The sequence below is a fragment of the Vicia villosa genome, unplaced genomic scaffold (genome assembly GCF_029867415.1).
Source record: "Vicia villosa cultivar HV-30 ecotype Madison, WI unplaced genomic scaffold, Vvil1.0 ctg.005242F_1_1, whole genome shotgun sequence".
Classification (NCBI taxonomy): Eukaryota; Viridiplantae; Streptophyta; class Magnoliopsida; order Fabales; family Fabaceae; genus Vicia; species Vicia villosa.
Genome location: NW_026706593.1, coordinates 54660 through 63779, shown reverse-complemented (window position 1 = coordinate 63779; position 9120 = coordinate 54660). Strand labels below are relative to the sequence as shown.

At 38.4% G+C, this 9120-nt stretch overlaps 2 protein-coding genes across 2 annotated transcripts; both read left to right on the top strand.

The window, feature by feature from the left end:
* The first annotated feature begins 699 nt into the window (after positions 1 to 699).
* LOC131642531 (uncharacterized) lies at positions 700 to 2040 on the top strand. The gene has a single exon (XM_058912766.1). It carries the CDS (start codon positions 700 to 702, stop codon positions 2038 to 2040), a length of 1341 nt encoding a protein of 446 aa, XP_058768749.1.
* A 1433-nt stretch (positions 2041 to 3473) lies between these two features.
* On the top strand, positions 3474 to 4310 carry LOC131642530 (uncharacterized). Its single transcript, XM_058912765.1, has one exon. It carries the CDS (start codon positions 3474 to 3476, stop codon positions 4308 to 4310), a length of 837 nt encoding a protein of 278 aa, XP_058768748.1.
* Positions 4311 to 9120: the final 4810 nt, after the last annotated feature.

Sequence of the window (9120 nt, the reverse complement as noted above, 5' to 3'; positions counted from 1 at the left end):
GCATAGCGGAGTTGAAGTTTGATTCATTAGAAAAGTTTAAAAGGGAGTCACAATTTGATAGTAAGAGATGGAAGATAAAAAAAATAAATTGTTTAAAAATATTAGGGTAAACTCTTGCACTTTCACCGATTACCTTCAAAACTGTACTATCTACTTACACCTATAGTGGATCGAGTGTTGCATTGTTTCAGAGATTGATGGTGAATTTTTATGTTCTATTTTGATGAAATCTAATGTGTTGATGGTGAGTTTGATGGGTTTGAAATCTAACTTGTGAGTAGTAAGTGAATTTTTAATAATAGTTGCGTTCAATTTTTAATGATTCCCTCCACAGTTGCGTTATTTGGTTATTTATGTTATTTGTTATATTTTGTTTATCTTTAACTGTTTTCACGTATTTTATAGATATATTTTTGTTGTATTTCGGTTTTTTCTATTAATATATTTTATTTATTATTAAAAAATATATATTTCATCCATTATTTATAAATATAAAAAATAAAATTTGATTATCTACCACTATTTAAGTGGTATTGCTAGGTTTGAGTGGATGGTATATAACTCTTGAAGGAAAGTCCATCGTAAACATAAAGATGGATGTATATGTTAAGCTTTATATTTGAGTTTATATGTGGACATAAATAGAAGATATTGCCAAATGAGCTTTATAATTCTACATGTCTTCTGACGTTCTGAGCCATGAACGATCCTGGAAACGATTGGGTCAAGGTCAACAGGAAGGGGAGAAATGCTTTCACTAGCATCAAATGGGATATCTTTAAGAATCCCACGGTAGGTGTTAGAGGGGATATCACTTTGTTTTTCATTACAGACTTTGAACAGAAATGGGGAGCCAGAGATCTTTTTTTCGAGTTCAAAAACCTTGGCGTGGTGGATGAGATTGTTATACCACCGAAGAAAGACTGGAGAGGACAGAAATACGGATTCGTGAGGTTTGTCAAGGTCGAAGATATTAGATTGTTGGAGATTAAATTAGATAATTTCTGGTTAGATGGGAGGAAGCTGAAGGCCAATGTTTCTAAGTTTAAAAGGAAAGTTCATAAAGGTTCTAATGAAGATGTTGCCCAGGTTCATGTTAGGACTGGAAGTTCCGTCTCTCGTGGACCGATTCAGAAGGGTGACAATAAGTTTGTGCGGGGAAATGGAAATGGAGGCGGAAATGGAGGTGGCACCACCAATGCTTTTAGGAAGCATTCGTTAACATACGCAGAATCAGTGAAACACAATGAACCGGATAGATTTTTTCCTGACATAGGGGAAGTTCCCAAGCAGAAACCTTTGAATCCTCAGAATCCTTTGAACAACTGCAAAACAGGGGAAGCGAGCATTTTAGAGGCATCTCATAAAACGTTCTTCTACAGTTCTAAGAAAGAGGAGACTGACCGTTTTCAAAAAGCGATGGTGGGCGTATCGAAAGCAGCTGGGATGGCATATGGAGTGAGCAAGATCCTGTTGGAGGAGGGTATATTCTCTGTGGTGGCAACACCACTGGGTCCAAATCTGTGCTTGTTAGAAGAGAAAACGGAGGGGGATTTAAAGCTGTTACTTAGGGATGCTGGGGATTGGAAAGATCGATGGTTTAAGGAGGTGAGGAAATGGACGAAAAAGGATGTAGAATGCGTTAGAGCGGTGTGGGTATCTATATACGGCATCCCATGCTTCGTGAGGAACAGAAGGTTTTGTGAGATCTTGCTTTCAGATATTGGTGTGGTGGTTAACGGTGAAGAGCTTGAAGGCAACCAGATCCGGATGGATGTCACAAATGTCATGGTGTTCACTAACCAGATTGAATCGATCAACAGGAAGATTGTGGCATGCGTGGATGGGGAGATGTATAGCATCCTTGTGAAGGAGGATGTGATGGTGAGGGCGGGGGACTTGGAAGAGGTGTGGTCCGAGTCGGTTTCTTCGGAGGAGGAGACGGTGGACTCTGAATCCATGGCGGAGAGAGAATCGGTGGAGGTGGGGGAGGAGGTTGCAGACAGCGCGTGGGTAGGCGAAAATGGCCCAGATTCCTAGAGATGTGACAGAGGAGCAGTAAAGCCTAAGAAAGAGGAGCAGGGTGGTAGAAAATCTGTGAAGATGTTAATGTAGCAGGCTACAAAGAGGGTGTTTCCATGTCAGAAAAGAAGGATCAGGGCGGCTCAGAAAGCATTTCTAGTGAAAGTTGGTCTAGGTTGGAGTGTACTGGGAATACAGAGTTTTCTGGGAAGGAGGTTTATGAAACGAAGAAGCAGGGGAAAGAGGAGGAGAGAGATTATAACCCTAGCTTCAGGGATGAGGGCGCTATGGGCCCTATATGTTCTGGGCCTAACGTTTTTGTGGGGGAGGCCCATATTTTAAAAACAGGCTTAGAAAGTTTTGACTTTAATAATAAAAAAGCAAGTGAAGCCGTTTTGTCTTCTAGCGGTTTGGATTACAATAATATTTCAACTTTGAATCTGGTGGGTCCCGCGAGATTGGAGAAGGAAGATTCAGAGGAGGGAGAGGTCTTGCCCATGCACGTAGGTAGGGATAAAGGCGTGGGAGAAGTATTGTCGTTCGATGATCAATGTTTTAAACTAAAAAAATTCCAAGAAGGTTAGAAAGCAAATGAGGGAGTTATTTAATTTGGGTGAAAGGGTGGATAATTACAATTGTGCTCCAGAGCTACTGCTGCCTTTGCAAGTCCAGAATGTTCAGCTGACTAAAAAAGGAGTAATCATCGGGGAGCATTCTTATTCCAACAATTCTCTTACGCACTCGGATGTGAGGAACTGCAATGCTAGAGTGATCAAGAGAGGAATAGGAGCTTTGTCTGAGGGGATGTGGAAGTCTATGAACATGTTGGGGATTACAAATACTTCGGTATTTTGCAATCCAATTAAAAAACTGGAGGAGATGGAGTTAAGGGGTTTCAAAGGGAAGGAGGTTTTGAAGGAGTCCACAAACGGTTTGAAATGATTGTTTTTTCTCTAAATATTAGAGGAGGTGGAAAGAGGGTGAAGAGGAAGAGAATAGGTTATAATATTCAGAAAGGTAGGGTTGATTTAGCTTTTTTGCAGGAAACCAAGTTGAGGAATGTGCTACATCTTTATGTTAAGGAGTTGTGGGGAGATGAGTGGGTGGAGTGGTCCCACTTAGAGGCCGAAGGGGCTTCGGGAGGTATCCTAATTATGTGGAAGAAAGACTTCTTCAATCTTGTGTACAGCTTTTGCGGAGAGGGTTTCTTAGGCGTCTGTATGGAAAAGGATAACAAAAGAATTTACTTTGTCAATTGTTATGCTTCTTGTGATCACAAGGTTAGAAAGAACTCTTGAAGGAAGTTAGTGGAATTGAAAAGGAGGAGCGCCGTTGGTTCATGGTGTTTAGGAGGGGATTTCAATATTGTTACATCTTCGGAGGAAAGAGTTGGTATTTCGAAGAAGAATTATAAAAAGGAGATGGAAGACTTTAAAGACTTCATTAGATAGATGGAGTTGGTAGACCCACCCACGATAGGAGGGAAGTTCACTTGGTCAAACAAGTGTGGTAGTGCAATGAGTAGGTTGGATAGATTTCTTTTGTCATCATCCTTCATTGATGATTGGAAGATTGAAGGACAAACTATAGGAGATAGATATGTGTCGGATCATGCTCCCATTTGGATTCGAGACAACAAAAGGAATTGGGGACCTAAACCTTTTAGATTCAATAATCTATGGTTTAGCCACAAGGACTTCTTTTCATTTATGGAGAAGGAATGGAACTCTTTGGAGGTGAAGGGGAGGGGGGATTTTTGTCTTGTGGAAAAATTGAAGGCCCTTAAAAGCAAAATTTCTTTGTGGAATAAGGAGGTGTTTGGTTGGATAGATATTAATATAGAGGAGGCGGAAAAGGAGATGCACTTTTTAGATAACAAGTTTGTTCATTTTGCAGGCAATGTTCCGGAGGAGGAGGTGGCAAAAAGATCCAAGGCGGCCATTGTGTTTTGGGACAATCTTTATAAAAAAGAAGGTTTCCTTCGTCTAAAATCGAGACAATTGTGGCTTGCCGAAGGCGATTGCAACACGAGGTACTTTCACAATTCTCTTAAAGAGAGAAGAAGGCGGAATTCTTTGTGCTCTCTTTTGTCAAGTAGAGGAGTGCTTGAAGATGTTAACGAGGTCAAAGATTTTACTTTCAAACACTTCAAGTCTTTTTTCGAGGATGAAGGAGGAGGGGAGGGGATGAATTTAGAGCGTCCGTTCACGGAGTTGGAGATTAAGGAGGCTATTTGGTCTTGCGATGGAAACAAAAGTCCCGGGCCGGATGGTTATTCTTTAGAGTGAAGGATAGAAAAACACTTAGAAAGGGGGGGTTTGAATAAGTGTAGCTTTAAAAAACTTGACCGATAAAAATAAATTGCACAGTTATTTTTATCCTGGTTCGTTGTTAACTAAACTACTCCAGTCCACCCCCGCAGAGATGATTTACCTCAACTGAGGATTTAATCCACTAATCGCACGGATTACAATGGTTCTCCACTTAGTCAGCAACTAAGTCTTCCAGAGTCTTCTGATCACACACTGATCACTCCAGGAACAACTGCTTAGATACCCTCTAAGACTTTCTAGAGTATTCTGATCCACACGATCACTCTAGTTACAACCTGCTTAGATAACCTCTAAGACTTCCTAGAGTATTCTGATCCACACGATCACTCTAGTTACTTACAACTTAATGTAATCAATTCTAAGAGTATTACAATTGCTTCTTAAAAGCTATAATCACAAACTGTGATATTTCTCTTAATGTTTAAGCTTAATCTCACTAATATATTACAACAGCAATGTAGTGAGCTTTGATGAAGATGAAGATTCTGAGCTTTGAATAGAACAGAGTTTCAGCAAGTTAATATGAGTTGTTTTGTTCAGAATCGTTAACCTTGCTTCTCATCAGAACTTCATATATATAGGCGTTGGAGAAGATGACCGTTGAGTGCATTTAATGCTTTGCGTGTTCCGTACAGCATCGCATTTAATGTTATACGCTTTTGTCAACTACCTCGAGCCTTGTTCCCGCTGTGTCTACTGACGTTGCCTTTAATAGCTTCTAACGTTCCTTTTGTCAGTCAGCGTAGCCTGCCACATGTACTTCCTTCTGATCTGATGTTTGTGAATACAACGTTTGAATATCATCAGAGTCAAACAGCTTGGTGCAAAGCATCTTCTGATCTTCTGACCTTGAAGTGCTTCTGAGCGTGATACCATCAGAACTTCAGTGCTTCTGATCTCATGTTCTTCTGATGCTTCCATAGACCCATGTTCTGATTCTGCTTCAACCATCTTCTGATGTCTTGCCAGACCATGTTCTGATGTTGCATGCTGAACCCTTTGAGACAAAGCTTCTGAGCGCTGAATTATGCATACTCTTTATATATTTCCTGAAAAGGAAATTGCATTGGATTAGAGTACCATATTATCTTAAGCAAAATTCATATTATTGTTATCATGAAAACTAAGATAATTGATCAGAACAAATCTTGTTCTAACAATCTCCCCCTTTTTGATGATGACAAAAACATATATAAATGATATGAATTTGCGATCAGAAAGAGCAGTCGGCAAAAGACAAATTACACAGCTATAGCATAAGCATGTGAATATGTCTCCCCCTGAGATTAACAATCTCCCCCTGAGATAAATAATCTCCCCCTGAAATAAATACTCGAAGAACTTTAATAAAAGACTTCCCTGATTATTTCGGTAGAGACGATCACATAAGCTTCTGTCTTCAAAGAATTCATAGCTTCTGACGTTTGCTTCCATTGGACAGCTTCAGAACTTGAATTTCTTTAGATCCCTAGAACACTCATAGCTTCTGATTCCTGCTTCCATTTAGGACAGCTTCAGAACTTGAATTTCTTTGATCATCAGAACATTCACAACTTCTGATTCCTGCTTCCATCTAGGACAGCTTCAGAACTTGAATTTCTTTGATCTTCAGAACATTCACAGCTTTTGACTTCTGCTTCCATTTAGGACAGCTTCAGAACTTGATTTTTTTGGATCTTTAGAACATTCACAGCTTCTGATTTCTTCTTCCCTCGGATAACTTCAGAGCTTTGAATTTCTACCAACATCACTTCATGCTAGATTTGTATCAGAACATTGTTGAATGTACCAGAGCATCATCAGAGCATCTCTACATCCTGAAATGTTACAGAACAAAAACTAAACGACAAAAGTCAGCATGAACGAGTCAGAACATAAAATGTATATTAGAACACATGATATGTATCAGAGCCATATAGGCTAAAATAATGTATCAGAGCAAATAGAATTTTGTCAGAGCAAATAGACAAATATGGATCAAATTCTATTATCAGTGCTTCTGATTCTGAAGCTTGACAGCACTCAGCTTGCTTCAGTTTCCATGAGCTTATTCTTTTTACAGAATAACGCTTCTTATGGTTTTGCTTCTTGTGTTTGCTTTGAAGATTTTCTTCACTTCTTTATACCTGCAAAACACTTAAACCATATAGAACTTGCAGTTCTTGTTAGTAAATGTGTGGGAGCTTTACCCAGCAACTGATAGATTAATCAAATCATTTATCATTTATCTTCTCCCCCTTTTTGTCATAACATCAAAAAGAATATTTCAAAAGATTCAGATGAATAAAACGACAAATAAAATCACTGGAATGTAAAAACAAAGAAACTTTTCATTGATAATCAAAAGATATTACATGAGAAGATGTTTAACAAGCAGATGCAACAAGGAAAGAAAACTACTAAGACCAACGACTAAGACCCTAGCTAAGACAAGAATTCATAGCTTCTGACGTTTGCTTCTATTGGACAGCTTCAGAACTTGAATTTCTTTAGATCCCTAGAACACTCATAGCTTCTGATTCCTGCTTCCATTTAGGACAGCTTCAGAACTTGAATTTCTTTGATCATCAGAACATTCACAACTTCTGATTCCTGCTTCCATCTAGGACAGCTTCAGAACTTGAATTTCTTTGATCTTCAGAACATTCACAGCTTTTGACTTCTGCTTCCATTTAGGACAGCTTCAGAACTTGATTTTTCTGGATCTTTAGAACATTCACAGCTTCTGATTTCTGCTTCCCTCGGATAACTTCAGAGCTTTGAATTTCTACCAACATCACTTCATGCTAGATTTGTATCAGAACATTGTTGAATGTACCAGAGCATCATCAGAGCATCTCTACATCCTGAAATGTTACAGAACAAAAACTAAACGACAAAAGTCAGCATGAACGAGTCAGAACATAAAATGTATATTAGAACACATGATATGTATCAGAGCCATATAGGCTAAAATAATGTATCAGAGCAAATAGAATTTTGTCAGAGCAAATAGACAAATATGGATCAAATTCTATTATCAGTGCTTCTGATTCTGAAGCTTGACAGCACTCAGCTTGCTTCAGTTTCCATGAGCTTATTCTTTTTACAGAATAACGCTTCTTATGGTTTTGCTTCTTGTGTTTGCTTTGAAGATTTTCTTCACTTCTTTATACCTGCAAAACACTTAAACCATATAGAACTTGCAGTTCTTGTTAGTAAATGTGTGGGAGCTTTACCCAGCAACTGATAGATTAATCAAATCATTTATCATTTATCTTCTCCCCCTTTTTGTCATAACATCAAAAAGAATATTTCAAAAGATTCAGATGAATAAAACGACAAATAAAATCACTGGAATGTAAAAACAAAGAAACTTTTCATTGATAATCAAAAGATATTACATGAGAAGATGTTTAACAAGCAGATGCAACAAGGAAAGAAAACTACTAAGACCAACGACTAAGACCCTAGCTAAGACAAAATCTGCGCCAGCATGTCTTGAACCCTGTCATAATTTGCAGTTTTCCTTGCCATGAAGAAGTGAAACGCATCATTGACTGTTTCTTGGGCTTCCAGGCGAGGGGTCAGGGAGACTTGGTTCTGATGCAGATTTTCCACAATTTCTATCAGAAACAACATTCTCAGCAGGTGAAGATGAAGAGATTTCTTTGGAAAGGGTTGAGGGAGAGGAAAGGTTAGATGAAGAGGAAGTTGAGTCTTGAAGGTAAAAAGATGAGGAAGAAGATGGAGATGATGGAGGGCTTTCACCAGGGGGTTGAAACACACGTCTAGTTTCCAGACAACTTTGCTTCGAATGGATTCACCTTGAGAGGGTCATAGGTGATCTTTATCTTTTTGGGTTTGGAAAAAGATGTTTCAACAGCTTTTCTCTTTTTGTTTTGATCATTTTCATGGTTGGCTTGATGAAGAGTTCATGATGGATTTGCAGATAATGAACAGCTAGGGTTTGATATGAACGCAAAGAGATAGAGAAAGAAAACAGAGACAGAGTGTAATAGAGAAAATATAAGAGGGAAGGAGAAGCGTTTGAAGAGTATTTAAAAGAAAATAAAATGAAACAAATGATGGATAGCATTTAATGTTACGTGACATGAGGAGAGATAATAAAGACAAATGAGGTGACTAGCACAGTTACCTATGGTCGGCGTCCCTTCAACTGCACGCGCGCTTATCCATGAACAGTAAAGACAGGTTTACAATCCGAGATAAAACGTTACAGTTGTTTTGCTTTACAAGAGGTTCTGAATCAACTTAGACAATGAAACGTTAGTAATAACTGAATCACAATTTCTAATTGATTTCAATCAGAACTTCTTTAAAAAAAAATTCATTTCAGAAGATACTCATACATAAGAACTTCTCATCTTCTCATTCTGGGCATAAATCCATACTGATGTTCTTCAGAATGAACTTAAACCTATCTTCAGCCAGGGGTTTTGTAAAGATATCAGCCCATTGATGGTCTGTATCCACAAAGTTTAAAGATAGAACACCCTTCTGAACATAGTCCCTTATGAAATGATGTTTAATCTCAATATGTTTAGCTTTTGAATGAAGAATAGGATTCTTAGATAAACATATAGCAGAAGTATTATCACAGAATATAGGAATGTTACTCTCATATATCTGATAATCTTCTAGCTGACTCTTCATCCAGAGCATCTGTGTACTGCAACCAGCAGCAGCGACATATTCTGCTTCTGTTGTTGATAGAGTAATAGTTGCTTGCTTCTTGCTATACCAGGAGATCAAATGTCTTCCA

Coding starts and splice junctions, on each gene's coding strand:
- LOC131642531 (XM_058912766.1), top strand. CDS start 700: ATGAACGATCCTGGAAACGATTGGGTCAAGGTCAACAGGAAGGGGAGA.
- LOC131642530 (XM_058912765.1), top strand. CDS start 3,474: ATGGAGTTGGTAGACCCACCCACGATAGGAGGGAAGTTCACTTGGTCA.